Raw genomic sequence first — 18649 nt, 5'->3', positions numbered from 1 at the left:
TTTGGCCTCGAACAACATTAAAGGCTTCAACTTTTCATCACCTGATCATCCAGACACAACATGTTCACTCTGTTGATGAGAGGTTAATTAAGGTAGCTGGTGGAATGACCGCACAAAGGCTTGGCAAGGGATGATGATCAATGCAAAGCAAATGTTAATGACTTGCTTGCTGGAAGCAGAATTTGAAGTATCTTCTGCTGTTTGGATGTGAGCCTGTAAGGTGTCAGGCATAGGCATGTCTGGCTTCTCTCTCCCTCGATGAGCCAGAGTAATTACCCATGGTTTCTACTTGAGTCATTTCTCTGGCTTGTCATGGGAGAGCATGTAATGCTAACCAAACCACATGATTTGTTTAGCAGCAGGAGTGACTAGGCAGTATGCACCAACATGCTACCTTGTTCCCAACAACTCAGATGTAAAAAACAAAATAAAAACTGAGTTATTGTTGCATGCAAACTGGCCCAATTAGAGAAATTAATGAGAACTTGGATACTTGAAAGATCAAAGTCTTTGGCTACATTTTATTAAAATTGTATTGTTATTCATAATGAGAGTCAGTTTGATTTGTTGGTGGCCTTTGACAAATCACATGTCCAGTTTTGGATTTATATCTCATCGGTGCATTTGATACAGAATGAGAAAGCAGTAAGGGCTTACCTGCTAATGCAAACACTGCAAGTTGCATTAAAAATACTACATGCAGTAGTTGTTAGCATTCATTAGATTCATCCACAGAAAGGACATATAGCTATGATTAGTGTGTGTGGATTTGGAATAAATACTTTCCAAATTATATTCAAAAACGTAAGGACCGGGAAGATCTGAAGGCTGCAGTCCATATGTTTACCCAGATGTGTACACATCCATTAGGGCAGCGATTTTCATTTGAAGTTCACTAGATAACAAACGCATCACATGGTAAATGTATTTCTGTCCCACTTCAGTATGCAGACAGGGGAATCACAAGACTGAATGCTTCCCTCATATTAAAACAAACATAAAACCTTCATGCACACAGAAGACTGATGCACAAAGAGTTGTATCCTAGCATTTTCCCCAACATGCTAGTTTTCAATGTGAAGGATTTTGTTTTGCAGAGGAGTATTCAGTCATATGAACCTGGTCTTATATGGTTTAGTCTAGATAAAGTCTCTGTGTTTCTGTAGAGAGTATTTGTTCCTAAGAACCCTAGGATTCCTCACTAAGAAAATCAGTAATAGCAAACAAACTTTCTGAAATGCAGTTTGACCAATATTCACCACTACCAATCTTCCTCTGCAGTGTGTAGTTGCAGAGGATTATTGGGCATGTTTTTTAGCATGGATGATCAGTGTATATGAGGCAGTGGCATCGCTTAACAGGTCTGGCTGGGGCTGTTGGTAAATTGAGAGAATGAAAATGCACCCCCAAATCCTTCTGAAATGTAGAGATTCCATAGCAGACAAGTCAATGCAGAACTGTTTCTCTGTTAGGGTAGTATTTGGGGAAACAAATGCATTAGGGAATAGTGATCAAGCGAGCTATGACATATTTATCCAGGTGAATAGTAATCAAGGCTGTAATGTAAAGGTGTGCATATGATCCAAATTCACATGTGTTCCAGGACTTTTCATTTTCAAACTTCTTCTTTAACTTGGGGAGGAGTTTAAGAAGCTCCTTGGGGGAGCTGCTGGGTGGAGGTATAGGTAATGCCGGCACATATTGCCCATCTCGGGGCTGCAGCCTTAGTCCAACAATCTGTACAATATTTTAATGGATTATTAGCCTGTATCATCCAGAGTTGGAGCAGGGGTGAACAACCTTTCTGCTCTTTAAATTGCCTGGCCGTCTAAATAAGCAAAAGCTCTTATCTAAAAGGTTTTCTTTCACTATACAAGCATGCCCATCAGTTGAAATCAGGAACTGACACCCTTCTCTGGATCCCATCACTATCAGAAGTTAGGTGGATGGCTACCCAGAAAGAGGAACTTTTCTGTGATGACATCCCAGCATTTCTGTGATGACATAGCCTGAAACCGTAATTTAGGCCAGGGGTGGGCAAAAGCTACAATAGATCTTTAGGTGATTTGAAGTAGATTGGCAAGGATTTCTGACTCTCAGTTGTTCAACCATTTCAGTGGCAAAATGACTTCTACCCACTAAGCCAGTGTTCTTCACTGCAAAGCCTAAGGGTCACTGGCAACTTCCAGTCACCTTAAGGGCAGCTCTCCACTTCTCTCTCTCTCTCTGTAGTATCTGCTCACTCTCAGCAGGGGCTCGCTAGCTTTTCCTTGTTGTTTGCTCTAGTGGTGGGCCAGCTGCTGTGATCTGGGCTACTGGAGGAAGCTTTGGGGGTGGGGAGTCAGGAGACCTGCCACTCTTCAGCTTTCAGATGGCTGGGGGTGGTAGTGATGGAGAGGAGAATGCAGGAATAATCAGCCAATTAGCTATGTGTGAGGGGGGAGCCCAAGAGCAATGTGACTGGCTAGCTGCAGTGATGCACTGCAGAGGTGTTGGGGATGGAGGGGAAATTGAATGTGCAGGCAAGAGAGAGAGCAACGTGCACCTGGGCTGAGAGATTTTGCAGCCCTGAGCAGAACAGAGCACACAGTGATGAAAAGAAGATCCTTCCCAATCCAAGGACCACATGAGCCTGTTGGAAATTGCGTGTCTGATGACTGCTGAGGCCTTTCTTGGACTATATGCAGAGGGGTGGAGAGGAAAGGCTTGAAAAGGCCTCCAGCTGAGACTGGTGCACAGCATTGCCACTTGACTGGAGTGGGGAGGGGGGGGCCCACACAAACTGGGAAAAGCTCCCAAATGCCCTTGGTGGCAGTGCCTGGAGCCAAAACTTGAATGACAGTGAAGATCACTACCCTAAACTATACTGCTGAAATGAAGGAAGCTGGCAGGTGCTGCGGTGACCAAGAGCAAATTTTCATGTGGAAGGATGGAGTTCAGTTCTGGTACCCAGAACAAATTTCTGGGCTCAGAATTCTTCAATTTCAAGTGTCTGTCTTTTGCACCTGGCTCTTGGTGGTGGATCTTGGGATTCTTTTTCTTTCTTTTAAAGAGCAGAACCCCCACAACCCTGAAGTCTGCCCTAATTTAGGCAAGAAGCTAAGGCCATCCTTTCCCCCTCAAATTTTAGTTAAGAACATGGCTTGTATGTCCTCAAATGATTCCCTAGTTTATTGTTTGCTTTTTATCCTTGTTTTAGTCTGTGAATAGTTTTGTTGCTTGTGCATTTTTTTTTAATCATAAAGTGCTTTGTGCATTTTCATAAATGGAATAAATATCTACTTTTGGCTACATTATGATTAATTAGCAGGCAGATAATGCCAACTGGAGTATGTCCCCATGCTGCCTTTAATTAGTTGTTGTTCGCAAGTTGTACTTTGTCATGGTTTGTTAAAATGTTAAGGGCAAGAGGAATTGTTCACCCAAGACAACTGTCCTGTTTTATGTGTGTGTTACAGCAAAAGTAATTAACTTTAACCACATTAATAGAGATGATGTAGCTTCCTTGACTCCCTGTAGCAGGACAATGCTGAGCACACAGCCTGCCTCTGGGGAGATCCCCCATGTGGTCCAAACAAGAATAATCTGTGCATAGAAGCTAGTGAGGCCCAGGTCATCCTGGGAACTTCAGGGAACCTGCCCTTGCTCCCAAACAGCCTCTGTGCTAATGGTTTATTTGTGCGGGTGTATCAGACTGAGATATTTTGCTGCCTAAGGTAGAATAGGAAACATGGCTCCTCTCCCCAATTCAAAGTGTTTAGTGCCCAAGGCTGGACGAGTTATTTTGGCATCTGAGGCAGAAAATTCCACAAGTGCCTCTCCGTGGGAGTAAAAATGCAATAATAATAAATTGAATAACTAACCATTTGGTAAGTTTTATGGCACCCCCAAATCTGCTGCCTGAGGCAGCTGCCTCACTCTGCCTAATGCTAGGACCGACCCTCTCATGACATACATTCTTATATGCAGCTAGCCATGCAAGCTGCCTCCAAGAGCAAGATGTGGATGCTGGTGGTACTGCAGATCCACAGCTTCTGGGGTTGCTGAGTGCCCGTGAAGGATCCACATTCAGAGTTCAGGCGGCTTGTTCATGTCAAATAAAGGTGCATCCATCCCTTAACTATTCTTTCTCCACTACAATGGTGCAGGCAAACTGGTATTGCAAGCTGGTTAAGAGAAAACTATTGTGTGTTCAGTGATCTTAAGAATCCACATGTTCGGCTTTGGTTGCTAAGCAAGGCTCGGGAAGAAGGTTACACTTTTAATCTTCTAACTGGGGACTTTGGCATTGACCAGGCCAAATGTGTTGCATTACGAGCCCTACCTTATTAATTCCATGAAAACAAGTCATGTACATCCAGTCCAGCTGACAAGGAGTGGGATGCTCTTACTCAGCAGTTTATACTTGAAACGCAACTATAATAATGTATAGATTTGTCTTGTATTTACTCCAAAGTTGTGCTCTTCTCAATAAAAGGCAGCTACAGTGTGCCTGAGATCATCAAAATAACTTTTCTGTCTCACAGCTAGTGCTGTTCATGAGCTCTGTGGGTCAGAGGCTAGATAAAAAGATGTATGCATATTATATATTTTACATCACCTTTAAAACCAAGCTAATACTAAATGGGAAAGACTAGAGATCTCTTCAAGAAAATTGGAGATCTCAAGGGAATGTTTTGTGCAAAGACGGGCATGATAAAGGACAAAGAAGGCAGGGACCTAACAGAAGCAGATGAAATTAAGAAGAGGAGGAAAGAATACACAGAAGAACTATACAGGAAAGATCTTAATGTCCCTAATAGCCATGATAGTGCGGTCACTGAACTTGAGCCGGACATCCTCGAGAGTGAAGTCAAGTGGGCCTTAGGAAGCAAAGCTAGCGGAGATGACAGTATTCCAGCTGAGCTATTTAAAATCCTAAAAGATGATGCTGTTAAAGTGCTGCATTCAATATGCCAACAAATTTGGAACACTCAACAGTGGCCACAAGACTGGAAAAGGTCAGTTTACATTCCAATTCCAAAGAAGGGCAATGCAAAAGAATGTTCAATCTACCGCACAATTGCGCTCCTTTCACTTGCCAGCAAGGTGATGCTCCAAATCCTACAAGCTAGGCTTCAGCAGTATGTGAACCGAGAACTACCAGAAGTACAAGCTGGGTTTCGAAGAGGCAGAGGAACTAGAGATCAAATCGCCAACATTCGCTGGATCATGGAGAAAGCAAGAGAATTCCAGAAAAACTTCTATTTCTGCTTCATTGACTACGCTAAAGCCTTTGATTGTGTGGATCACAACAAACTCTGGCAAATTCTGAAAGTGATGGGAGTACCAGACCACCTTACCTGTCTCCTGAGAAACCTGTACGAGGGTCAAGAAGCAACAGTAAGAACCAGACATGGAACAACCGAGTGGTTCAAAACTGGGAAAGGAGTACAACAAGGCTGCATATTGTCACCCTGCTTATTTAACTTATATGCAGAGTACATCATGAGAAACGCCGGGTTGGATGAGTCACAGGTCGGAATTAAGATTGCTGGGAGAATTATCAACAACCTCCGATATGCAGACGATACCACCCTAATGGCAGAAAGCGAAGAGGATCTCAAGAGCCTCTTGTTGAGGGTGAAAGAGGAGAGTGCAAAAGCTGGTTTGAAACTCAACATTAAAAAAATGAAGATCATGGCATCTGGCCCCATCACTTCCTGGCATATGGAAGGGGAAGAAATGGAAGCAGTGGCAGATTTTACTTTCTTGGGCTCCAAGATCACCGCAGATGGTGACTGTGGCCATGAAATTAAAAGACGCTTGCTCCTTGGGAGGAAAGCTATGGCCAACCTAGACAGCATAGTAAGAAGCAGAGACATCACCTTGCCGACAAAGGTCCGTCTAATCAAAGCTATGGTTTTCCCAGTAGTAAGGTATGGCTGTGAGAGCTGGACTATAAGGAAGGCTGAGTGCCGAAGAACTGATGCTTTCGATCTGTGGTGCTGGAGAAGACTGTTACGAGTCCCCTGGACTGCAAGGAGGTCAAATCAGTCAATCCTAAAGGAAATCAACCCTGAGTGCTCATTGGAAGGACAGATACTGAAGCTGAAGCTCCAATATTTTGGCCACCTAATGCGAAGAGAAAACTCTCTGGAAAAGACCCTGATGCTGGGAAAGACTGAAGGCAAAAGGAGAAGGGGACGGCAGAGGATGAGATGGCTAGATAGCATCACCAATGCAATGAATATGAACTTGAGCACACTCCGGGAGAGAGCGCAGGACAGGAAGGCCTGGCGTGCTATGGTCCATGGGCTCCCGAAGAGTCGGACACGACTGAACAACTGAACAACAACAACAACAATACTAAGTTGTGGAATCCAGGACCTGTTTACAAATTATGAAAACAGGATCACTTCTATAAGTCCTTCTCTTACCTAAAGTATGTGTGAATATGAACATACATGAGTCTCAAATTGATATCTCTGAGCTACTTGCTTCTGTTGTCACTGACTAAACAACATACCCAGTGGCTCAGTTGCACAGCACAAGGGTGGTTAATAAGCCATGGTGGCTTATTAACCACTCCCACACATGCCGGCTCATTTCCCTTATTGCCCTCACAGGGCATAATTTCTCGTGTTGTCTGAACCTGGCAAAGGTGGCTTGCTGGGGTGGTTAACAAACCACACAGAACCCATGGCCTATTGTAGGGTGGTTTGTTAACCACCCCAACAAGCTAACCTTGCCAGGTTCAGACAACACGAGAGCTACAGTGTGGGGGTTAATTGGCAACTTGGTGCTGCAACCCACCATGGCTTAAATAAGCCCTGATGGGTTGTAGGGATCATGCTAACTAGGTCATTGAGAGTGACCCAAAGTACACCCTATGTCCCTAAGTAGCAGCATGTGAACCCAACCTGTAGAACAGGTTAAAACAGTTATTTCCCTTCAGCTCTGTCATTTGTATTACTGTAAGCTTGTCTCGAGCCATTGAACTTATCCTGTTGCTGTATGACACTACTCCCAAACCGCTGTGTAGAACCCTGATCCAAATATGGTATTCATGGATTAGTTAATAGATCCATATATTTACTTATTTTCATTTATTAATAATTCTATAGATCTCTTGACTATATCTAAAAAGATATCTCAAAGCGGTTTATAGCATAAAAGTTTAAAATACAAAATGTCCACAGTTAAAATATTTTTAAAAAGAGAATAGAAAAATGGCTCAGTTAAAACATTTAAAACAAAACAAAACCACTTTCAATTAAAGCACTGAAAATCAGAATTAACCACCAACAAATTGGGCAGGACAATCACTCAAGGAAGGCTTGGTTGAAAAGCTAAATGTTTAACTGGCATCTAAAACATGCCATAGTTGGTGCCTCCTGCACAGCAAGGGGGTTGCATTCCACTAAGTGGGTGCCACCATGGAGAGGGCCCATTTGCATGTTGTCACCAGATGGCGATTTGCAAGTTGCAGTACAACCAACAAGGCCTCCTCTGGTGATCTTAGTGATGGAATGGGTCTCTGTTGGGGAAGGCCATCTGCTTGGTAATATAGGTGAGGATAGCTGTATCCTCTAATAGGGATGGTGAACTTTGAAAGATGATGCTGACTAGGGATGGGTGAATGAGCGATGTCCGAGCTCACCAAGACTCCAAACATCAGCTCACTGCTTGTCTCTGCTCCCTTTGCGCTTGCGTTTGTGCGAACGGGAAAATTGTGTTATCGAACATGAACATTGCGCAAACAATTCCCAAATTTGCGCAAATTTCCCCCATAGAGGAAAGCATGAATGATTTAAAGTATCTGCATGTTGAGAAAATTGTGCATTTTTCAAGTACACATTTTGCAAATGTGAAGGCAAGTTCGGAAACATTTTCAGAGCACATTCACTCCTGTTCGCGTTCATGCTTGGAATTGCAAATGGGGTATTTTTGAGTGATTTGCAAACTGAAGTGAAATTCTCATACCTCCCTAATGCTAACATGGGTATCTCAATGCATATAAGTATGGAAGTTCTAGTCCAACATATCTGGAAGGCTCCAGTTGGGGATAGGCAGGCATAGGGGTGTAGGATGCCCATGGTGCTGGCATGGTTGGGTGGAAGATGGATGTTACAAGGATTAAATCTAAATCACTACTGGCAATTGAACTGATGACTGTAATTTGTGGACCTTTGTAACCTCTGGAAGAAATCTCTGAAATTGTTTAAAGATGACTGCTGGGCTTCGTTTGTCTATGTTTGTGGCACGGATTTAAGTGTCCTATGCTTGGAAAAGGGATTCGAACCCCCCCCCCCCGGAATATAATTTTAAAACAAAAACAACTGGCTAACACTGCTTGAATATAAATGCTGAATCAATGCTAAGTGGCTATTGTGTTTGCTAAAGGAGAGGTGCCATCATATTGGAGTCATTTAAGTACATTCCACTTCCATTTGGGGATGGCAGAGACAGGATGGAACTCCCTGTTCCCAATCACTTTTTAGTGAGATCTTCAAAAAATTTTTAAAAATGAGGTGCAGAAGTTTGAAATACTGCTGAGGAATTGAAATCTTCTTCTTATAGGATAATTTTATGGAATACAAAGTGGCATAGGTAAAGTCTGTGTGTGTGTGTGTGGAATTTTGCATACTTGTGTTTGTACTTTTGGGGGGATCAGTTATGACCTCAAATGTCTCTGAGGGTTAAAATTGGCTTATTTGGGGGAAGGGGCTGTAACTCATTGGTAGAGTAGATGCTTTGAATGCAGAAGTTTGCAGGTTCAGTCCCTGGCACCTGCAGTTAAAACGATCCCTTTCCCCAAAAGGATGGGGAAAGATCTCAGCTAGAGACCTTGGAGAATGGCTATCAGTCAAAATAGACAGTACAATGCTAGATGGACCAATAATCTGACTAGACATATGACAGCTTCATGCGTTAATTTTCAAATGAATCAATCCTACATTTTTAAAGAACTGCTGTGTGGTGAAACAAGTAATGTTGTTTCCAGGCTTGGTTCCTTTACAACTGTACAAGTACACAAGCTTTGTCTGCCTGGTAATCAAAAACATCCTGTTAAGATTGGTCTTCTCGGAGTTCACAGCAACTCAAGTTGCAGATACAAGTCTGCACCACGCTCCTGCATGTGCTTATATAACTGTTCTAGCAGGGAAAGAAATGGACAAACAGTCCCTTCGATTACATTTTGTCTGGAGTGTTGTCACTGTGCTTAAATTTAAGCTAATTTAACATGAGAGGGCCAAGCAAATATTAACTTTTTCTGGGAATAAGTTCAGGCTGTTACAATATTCTAAATTAAACTGGGCTCTTTTTCCTTTTTTAAAGTGGCTTGACTGTGTCAAAACCGAGCTTTTCCCAACAACATACTCATTTCTTTTAATTGTTGGGATCCAGCTTTCATAGGAATGACAATGTGCTTAAGGAATACTTAGTCAAATGGTAACTCTGGTTTAGCAAATAGAGGGCTAAGTCCATCATGTTCTTTAAATGTTCTGTTCACACTGTGGCGCCCCTTTAAATGCTATCCTAGCATTGTTGGCAGCTGCTTCTTCATCACTCTGCTGAGAAAGGGAGTACCAGTTAAATGGGGAAGACCCATACAGTCATCCCTCACCCACATAGCAAGGTCATTCAGATTCTAGGTTCATCTCCAGTTCAAAAGATGTCAAGGAGCTAAGGTTGAGAGAGACATTCCCTTGAAATCTGGGATAGCCTCTGCCAGTCAGAGTAAACAAGGGGTGTTGAACTTCAGGGGTCAAATGCAGACCACCTGGGGTCCCAATCCAACCCTCCAGGGTTTTGTAGATGGCCATGCCCCCTTTCTCCCAGTCACCAATAGTTTGGTGGTTTCCTGGCCTTTGCCATTTTTTCCCTTTTCAAAAAGGTTGAAATACCTCTCCTGAGGCTTAATTACTGGTAAGCTAAAATATGCTAGTATTTTGATAGTTTGGTCTCACCCTGTTTGCTTTCAGCCCTACCCACCACTGGAATGTGGCTCCCAAGAGCTTCTCCAAAATCCAGCCCTTGGGTTGAAAAAGGTTTGACTCTACAGGAATAGACCATAGTGGGTTAGATGAACCAGTGGTCTGACGCTGTCTAAGGCAGCTTTGTATAGTTGTATGTGTCCCAGCTGCATAGGAGTTTCTGATGTCCATCCTGGCTAGAGTAAAGGAGAGGAGTTAAGTGAAGAAGGAACAAAAGTATGGGCCCTTTCCAAGCTGGAGTAATATCCTAGTCTGTGTGAAGGTGACATAATGGCTCACTCTTCACCAAGTGCCTCTGTCTATCACAAAGAGTATTGCTAATTATCTTGCAGAAGGCCGATCCTAGAAGAATTCTGGGATGCTCCCATTTGACTTCATTAAAACTGCTTCTCTTGGGGGTGGGAAACCCACATTGTGTCTTCCTGTTCTTAAAATGTATGCACATCGTACCAAAACCAGGCAAAACTCTCTTGACCTAATTCCTGCAGGTATATCTACTGCTGCTTAATTAAGTTCATGTGAACACAGCCTGGAAAGGGAGCTAGATCAACTAGCATAGCAAGGTTCTTTGTAATACTCAGCTGATGCAAGTTAGTTTTGCTGTTTTGCTCAGTTAGCAATTATCTTTTTTTCTCTGCTTCAAATCCACCTTGAAGCTTCTCTTTTCACCCTCACAGATATATGAGATTCCATTAATGGACCTTTACAAATATTTCTCCAGGAAACCTGTGCATTAGGGGTGGGAATTTCTGGCTCTCCTGATGCTGTTGGACACCAGCTCCCGTAATCCCCAGCCAACATGGCTAATGGTCAGGGGTGATGGGCATCGTGGTTCAACAACAGCTGGAGGACGACAGATTCTCTATCCCTGCTGTAGGTTATCATCGAAATTTGTGCTGCATTGCTGAGAATTGCAATGAACCAAACAGATCAGAAGAATAAGTGTTTCCCGCTCTTTTAATGTTTATTTGCATAGGGATGTACTAATCCATTCCATCTGCATTTTGTAAATTGTCAGGTGCCTTTTGTTCTGCCATCCATTCATTGATGGAATCGGATTTTTTCCCAATTTCCCAAATTTGTGCAAATTCACATTTGTGCAAATTTGTACTTGCAAAAATGCACAACTCCCCCCAAATGCGCATTTTCATGCCTTAGTCTATGGGGGAAATTTGCATTTTCAGCCAGAGTTTTGTTTTAATTTTACATATTTTTCTACTATTATATTTGCATAAAATTCTGCACCCTATCCCCAAAATGGGTTCAGCATTTTGGATGGTGCCTTTAGAGTTCTGGCTGGTTCTAACTAAAACCCAGTATGGAATCACCGCCCCTCTGAAACTGGAGCCACCAGTCTCCACTGGTGGGACCTCCATATATTGGTACATTTCCCCTCTGATGGCACTAAAACAGTTTTTATGTAGCTCATATCAGGTTTGAGATACTATGTCTGTGGTGTCAAATTGATGTCCCAATTAAAAGTTATTAGAGATATTTGCTGCAGACCATGTCCTTAACTTTTGTTAAAAATTGTATTGTATTTTAATGAAAATATGAAAATAACTGACATAGCTGGGTAGGGTTTGAGAATCAAAATTATAATACCTGTATGGCAACTTTAAAGATTGTAAGTTGCTTTTGCTCCAAAATGTCAGCTATGCCATGATGTGTGTCCACATATCAGTCTCCACTTAATTCCCTTGCATGTCAGTCTCCCCTTAACAGATATGTCCCACATATTGCTATGTCCCACATATTAAGGGCATATGTCCCCCCTTAATTGATATGTCCTACACATCAGTCTCCCTTTAATTCCCTTTCATGTCCTTAATTCCTATGTCAGCTAGGCCATGACATGTGTCCCAGGATGTGTCCCCCCCCCCTTAATTCCCTTGCTTGCTGTTGATGGAAGGTGTAAAAAAAAAACTAGTATAAATTTTCCAATCCACTGAACTGAAATGATTCTGTCTCTTGTGTAGCTATCACATGATATATATGTAATATATCAGCCATGGGCAGAAGGTAGATTGGGGTCTACTGGTATATCACTGGTTAATTTGCAGTAGATTGGCAAGAGTTTTTGACTCCCAATTGGTTAACCATAGCAATAACAACAATTCAGCTTTTAGAATCCCTGATTCGTAGTATCTCAGATGTAGATTTGTGCATGTATATACAGGTCATCCCAGCTTTTGGCTCTTGGGTATGATAGGTTTTGCTCCACCTACTGAACTTGGTTCCTTTTTGCTCCAACAACTATTTTGCACTTGTCTTTAGTTCAACGACTAAAAACAACAACGAAGTAGATCTTGCAAGCCTGAAAGCTGTAAGCACACCCGTATTATATATTTGAGCAGTAAATGGCATGTGGTTATGTTGGTGTAAGCCTGTGGCATAATGTTTGGCTAATATACTTTATTTTGTTTCCTCAGATTCAATGGCAAATTTAAGTGGTTGTCCCAACTCTTGACGCACATTTTTTGGGCATCATGGATTTGCTGGAATTTCACCTGCAAAAGATTCTTAAAAAGTAATATTTGCTTCCTAAACTTTGACTGTCTTAATTGATTGCAGCAATGGCCAGCAAAAGGAAATCCACAACGCCTTGTATGATACCGCCCAAGATACTGGCATTAAAGGAGTCACAGTTGGCCTCTGTTGATGTTGATCATGAAGGAACTCAACCATCTGTTACTCCTGCCACTCTCCCTATTGGTGACACTGTTGCTAATAGCAATCACAACAGTGGGATGTTGTCCAATGGATATAATGGTATTGTAGATGGTGATACATACAGATGTACATATTGCAATTTTGGCTCTCAAGATGTTAATCAGTTCCTTGGTCACATTGATTCTGAGCACATAGACTTTAGCAAAAGCCCCTCCTTTGTGTGTGTGCAGTGCAGTTTCCTGGTAAAGAGCCACAAAGAGCTTTCTTGTCACAATGCAGAGCGCCATGCTGGGGAAACCAGCTTAATCTGGAATATTGTGAAGCAAGGCAATCACGTCATCGTAGAGCAAACTGCTGGAGACACTGGCACCAACAGCAGTCAAGACCTTCTGGGAGATCTCCCTGAGGAAAGTCAAGATAGTCAAGCTGAAATTATTATTACCAAAACACCCATTATGAAGATAATGAAAACAAAACCAGAAGTTAAAAAGATACATATGTTGAAAGAAAATGTATCTAGTAAACCAGTCAAGGATCTGGAGACAAAAGGTGGCGAACGGCCATTCACCAATGGATCTGTGCCAGTGAGCCAGTCGACAACAGGCACAGTCAAATCGACACATGTTGTCAATGGCTCAGTAATAGGAAATATGCCTGTTTTGCAGGCAGGCATCACCCAACTTGTGCAACTGCAGCAGCAACCACAAGTACACCAGCAGCTACCCACATCAAAATCCCTTCCCAAGGTAATGATTCCCTTGAGTAGTATCCCAACATACAATGCAGCAATGGACTCTAACAGTTTTCTGAAAAACTCTTTCCATAAGTTCCCTTATCCCACCAAAGCTGAGCTTTGCTATTTGACTGTTGTGACCAAATACCCAGAAGAGCAGCTGAAGATCTGGTTTACAGCCCAGAGGTTGAAACAGGGTATCAGTTGGTCACCTGAGGAAATAGAAGATGCACGGAAGAAAATGTTTAACACTGTGATTCAATCTGTGCCCCAGTCCACCATTACAGTATTGAATACACCTCTAGTTGCAAGCCCTGGTAGTGTTCAGCATCTCATTCAGGCCAGTTTGCCTGGACATTCGGTTGGAAAACCTGAAGGAGCAGGTGGTGTGCTGGTCACCCAACCAATAATAACAAATGGATTTCAAGGAACAACCTCATCTCTTGCCATATCAGTAACGTCCATTCCAAAGACCCAGATTGCTAAGCCACCAACCACTGTGTCAGTTTCTAGCACCCCATCCACTGTGAAACTGGTCAGTGCTGCTCAGTCTCAGCTCCCTGCTTGCCCAAACATAATATCACAGGCGTTCTTAGATCCCAACATATACAAAAATAAGAAGTCTTATGAACAGCTGTCCGCACTAAAAGATAGCTTCCGTAGGAATCAGTTCCCTGGTCATGCCGAAGTTGAACAGCTGACAAAAATCACAGGACTTAGTACGAGGGATGTTCGAAAATGGTTTAGTGATAGGAGATACCATTGTAGAAACATAAGAGGCAGCAAGGCAGTGCATCTTGGAGATAATACCATAATCATAGATTCTGTACCTGAAATTACCTTCACCTCCTCTCCCAGATCAACCACAGAGTTAAATTCCATATCCACAGCAGCGCCTGTTGTTCATACCCCAACCCGCCGACAATCCTGGCATCAGGCCCCTGATTTCTCCACTACAAAGTATAAGGAGAGGGCCCCTGAACAGCTCAGAGCTTTGGAAAGCAGCTTTGCACAAAACCATTTTCCTCTTGAGGAGGAAGTGGACCGTTTGAGGAGTGAAACCAAAATGACAAGGAGAGAGATTGACAGCTGGTTCTCAGAGCGAAGGAAAAGGCAAGCAATCAAAGCAGAGCCATGCTTAGAAGATGCTGTGGACGATTCAGTGGAAGAGGGAGACTCCTCAGATGACTTGAGAGCTTCAAGCGAAAATGGCTCATTGGATGCAGCCAGCAACTCTCAAATGTCAGCTGAGCGCAAAGTGACCCCTATAAAAATCAACCTTAAGAACTTTAAGGTGACCGAGTCAAATGGCAAAAACGAGTTGCCAGGCTTGTGTGCAGATGTTCAAAGAGGGAGCTCTCCTAGTAGGGCGCCTGTGCCCTCCAAACGCAAGCAAAATTTTAAAAAGACTGCTCAGCAGAGGCATTTGCTTAAACAGCTCTTTGTACAAACCCAGCGGCCTACAAATGAACAATATGACCGAATATGTTCTCAGACAGGCCTTCCCCGGACTGAAGTGATTCGGTGGTTTGGAGATAGCCGCTATGGTTTAAAAAATGGAAATTTGAGGTGGTATCAGAACTACAAGCATGGCATATTTCCTAAAGGCCTAGCTGTAGCCTCTTCCAGCGAGGCCAGCACAGAGATCCTCCAGGACTATTTCCAAAAGAACAAGGTACTTTATGAAGGTGACCTCCTGGGTCTGTGCGAGAGAACTCAGATGACCACCCCACAGGTCAGGCTGTGGTTTGCTGAAAGGCTAGATGACGAAAACAGGGCAGTATCGGACACAGGCAGTGAAGATCAGTCCTCAAGTGTTGGCGAGCCAGCCAGCAGCCAAAAAGGGACAATTGATGCCTTTTCAGAGGTTTCTGAAAACAGTGAATCCTGGGAGCCCGGAGGTCAAGATGCCAGCTCAGAGCTTGGGGATACAGAGAGTCATCCACCTGCAGTTCACTTTGGTAAGAAATCTCATACCTTCCACAACTGTTTCTGCTAACATGGCTCTCTCTTTGTTAAGTTACAGCATTGAACAAAATACTGAAAAATGGATGAGCAAATGAAGTTTCATTAGATAATTTATTTTGCTTAATCTTATTGGTGGGGGTGGGAAGTAAGCAAGAGGTGCAGAGGTATCCTCATGCTTTCCTTTCCTTCCCAGTCTTGTGATAGATGCCAGTGATGCTGTGTTGAGATAGAAACTCTCTTCATCCTGCATGATGGGGGGCCGTTGTCATTTGTTTTTCATTGAGAAAATCTGAAATGCTAGTGTAACACTTTTCTTCAGGGTCTCTAAAGGGACTCACAGTAAAGGCCTTGTACAGGGACAATTAGCATATACCATTTTAATTTCTTAATTAAAAACAATAATAATGCACATGTAATCATTTTACTTGCATAACAATTCACTTATCTCCAAAACCATAAAGCAGAGCACAGCCCTCCCAAAGTTTTGTCTTTCAGCTTGAGTCCACAAAAAAAATAGAAATAAAATTTATTTCTGAAGCTTGATTTTTCTGCTGGCTGAAGAAAGAAAACAGTTTGTACTCAGTTCCCTCCAGCTCTGCAGCAATCTTCTCAAAATGGACCAGGATCCAGCAACACAGGAACAACTTTGTAAACAGCCCTTTATATAATATAAAAGAACATAAACAAACAAATGTTTGTAAAAAAAATCATGACTCTTAAAAAAAAATCAAAAGGACACCTCCCTACTAACCTGTCTCAAGGGTTCAGGGTCTTACAGAAAAGAGAAAGCAAGCTTCTTCCACGCTGCGTTTTGGTAAATGCCTAAAATGGTGGCCGCTCCCTATCTCACTCCGTTACTGAGCATGTTACTCAGAATTCTTAAAGAAAAATATTCCAGCGGGTTACACTAGTTTTGGGTAGATCATTAGCTTGTATGGAAATATGAAGACCAGTTCCTATCTTTGACATAAGCATTCGTGCCTCAAGTCATGGTGATTAGAGCCATATTTTGGCATTTCCCTCATGCAATTAACAATCACAGTGGAGCTGGAAAGCTGGGCTGTGCTCAGTGGCCCCACCCCACATCCCTGCCATCTGTGTGTTGGGCAGGGGCGTGCATCTGTAGAGGAGAGCCTGCTTTGTGTGTAGACTCCCCCCAATGCTGTGTTAGCCTGTGTGATCAGGAGGGGGCGACACATGTAGATCTGTTCATGTAGAACAGACTCCCCTCTGCAGACATTCCCCTGACCACAATGTATGGATTGTAAGGGGGGAAAAGACATGACAGCAGAAGTGGGGTCAATAGGCACAGCTTTACTCTTCCCTTCCACACAATTGTTAAAGTCCAGGGAATGCCTGAATAGGGCTCATAAGTAAGAAATGTTCCTTAGCTCAAAAATACTGGAGAAGAATAAAACTTAATATAGAAAACAAATTAGCAAATGGAATTCCTTTGGGCCCGGTAATTTTTCTTTTGAGCTGTATTGAGGGGTCAGTAGCTCAGCAGCAAAATAAATTAGTATGTTTACTTATTTTGTATTTATTTACAAGGTTTATATACCACTCTGTATCTAACAAGATTCCTGAGTGGTGAACGATAAAAGGAAGAAAAAGAATCAAAATATGGAAGTAAAGTATTTAAAATCACATTATCACAATAAAAATTTGGTGGTCGATCAGGGGTGGTTTGTTTTTAATTAAAAATGGCTTCAGCAGGTGCTGAAAATAAAACAATGTTGGTCCTTGCCTGACATCAGCAGGTAGGGAGTTCCACAGAGACAGAGCCAATACTCCGAGTGGGCTCCAAATGGACCACAGGTCCATGGAGAACTATCGAAGATGTGGAGCACTTCATCTGATGACCTCAGTGACTGGGCAGGCTGGCAAGGGAGAAGGCACTTCCCTTCTAGGATAATGTATGCAGAGAACTGGAGATCTAAAAAATGTGGGATCTAGCAGCAATGGCTAAATTAACTCATTATATTAAGACAAAAGAGAACAGATAGAGATAGGAGACTTTTAAAGAAAAGAGGAAACCTTTTATCGGTTATTGTAAACATTTAATATATTCTAATGTGAACTATTATTTTTCTTTAGGTTCCTGTTGAAAGGTTTATATCATGGGCAAAATAACATCTGGACCACTATGGAGTACCCCAAAGATTAAAATTAGCTTGTTTCCAAGCTACATTTAGCCCTTTTAGGGCTCTGTTGATGCTAAGTAGCCCTAAAAGGGTCATATTTAGCTTGCACACAAGCTAGATTTGACCTTTTTGTTGCTCCCTACTGATCCAGATATCATTTCCCTCCCTAAAAATATATATTTTCTTTTAATTAATTTTTAGGTCACCTGATATATTACAGCCCATGGTGGGTGATGGGGGGTGGCAACTCCTGGACCTCCTGAAGTTGACCACCCCTGGTTTATATTAACAATGTTTTGTAATTGTTTTTCTTCATGTTCCATTGAAATTTATTCTTATTTGGAAATTTATTTTGAGGATTACTGGAATAAAATGTGTTTGTCTACATGTTGTATAATATAATGAAATGACATTGCTTTGTTATAAATTAAACTACAATTAAAAAGTGTGTGTGTGGGGGGGACGGGACAAAAAGCAACCAAGGGTTCTAATCCAAATTAGTTGTACTTAGAGTAGACCCCTGAAATCAGTGGGACTTAGATAAGTCATGACTAATCTAAGCCTCATTGATTTTAATGGGTCTACTCTAAATTTGACTAAGTCTGGATCCAACCCATTATTCATATGGCACAGTGTATGCTGGCATTTTATGCAGCATCATAAACAAAAAAAAATTCCTGACAGCTGAAATTTCAACCATAGAGGAGACAAGGAGAGAGAAGTTGGGGTGACAAGGGATCAGTATGAGCAGATGTGGGTGTGTGTACCTAGGCTTCATCTTGAGTGTGGGTGAGTCCTAAGGGGACTTTGCTGAGGGTTCATGGAACTGGTGGGTTTTAAGGAGAGAGATGAAGGGGGAGAGAAACAACATGACATAGGGCAAGGATTCCAGTCATAATGAGCAACAAGGAGAGAGGACTGAACGGTTTAGAAGAGCAGGAGGCGTTTGCCCTTTTGATGGTAGAAAAGTGGGAGGACCAAGGATCAGAGGCCAGGAATATAACACAAAATAAGATCTGAAAGTTCTTAGCCACTCACCCGTAGCATTAGGCAGGAATGCTAAAGTACAGTTCTCTATAACCTTCCCCAACCTTTCTCAGAACAGCTGAGGTCATGGTGACTTTGTTTTTTCAGCTCTCTCTTGGCCTTTC

At 42.4% G+C, this 18649-nt stretch overlaps 1 protein-coding gene across 3 annotated transcripts in view; it reads left to right on the top strand.

Moving 5' to 3' along the window:
* The window catches only part of ZHX3 (zinc fingers and homeoboxes 3), a 77403-nt gene that overhangs the window by 54750 nt on the left and 4004 nt on the right, over positions 1-18649 (top strand). For 2 of the 3 annotated variants that reach the window (XM_084853969.1, XM_084853970.1), the window contains one exon: positions 12413-15347. In XM_084853969.1, coding sequence (XP_084710095.1) covers positions 12557-15347 — 2791 coding nt within the window. In that variant the 5' untranslated portion in view covers positions 12413-12556. Of the gene's footprint in view, positions 1-12412; positions 18154-18649 lie in introns of those variants that run through there. The other variant, XM_084853968.1, reaches the window with a different exon arrangement.

This window comes from Heloderma suspectum, chromosome 4 (assembly GCF_057233095.1).
Source record: "Heloderma suspectum isolate Gila_16-S chromosome 4, 16-S_ref, whole genome shotgun sequence".
NCBI classification, from domain to species: Eukaryota; Metazoa; Chordata; class Lepidosauria; order Squamata; family Helodermatidae; genus Heloderma; species Heloderma suspectum.
Note: the sequence above shows the minus strand (reverse complement) of the source record. Positions and strands in the feature narration are given on the sequence as shown.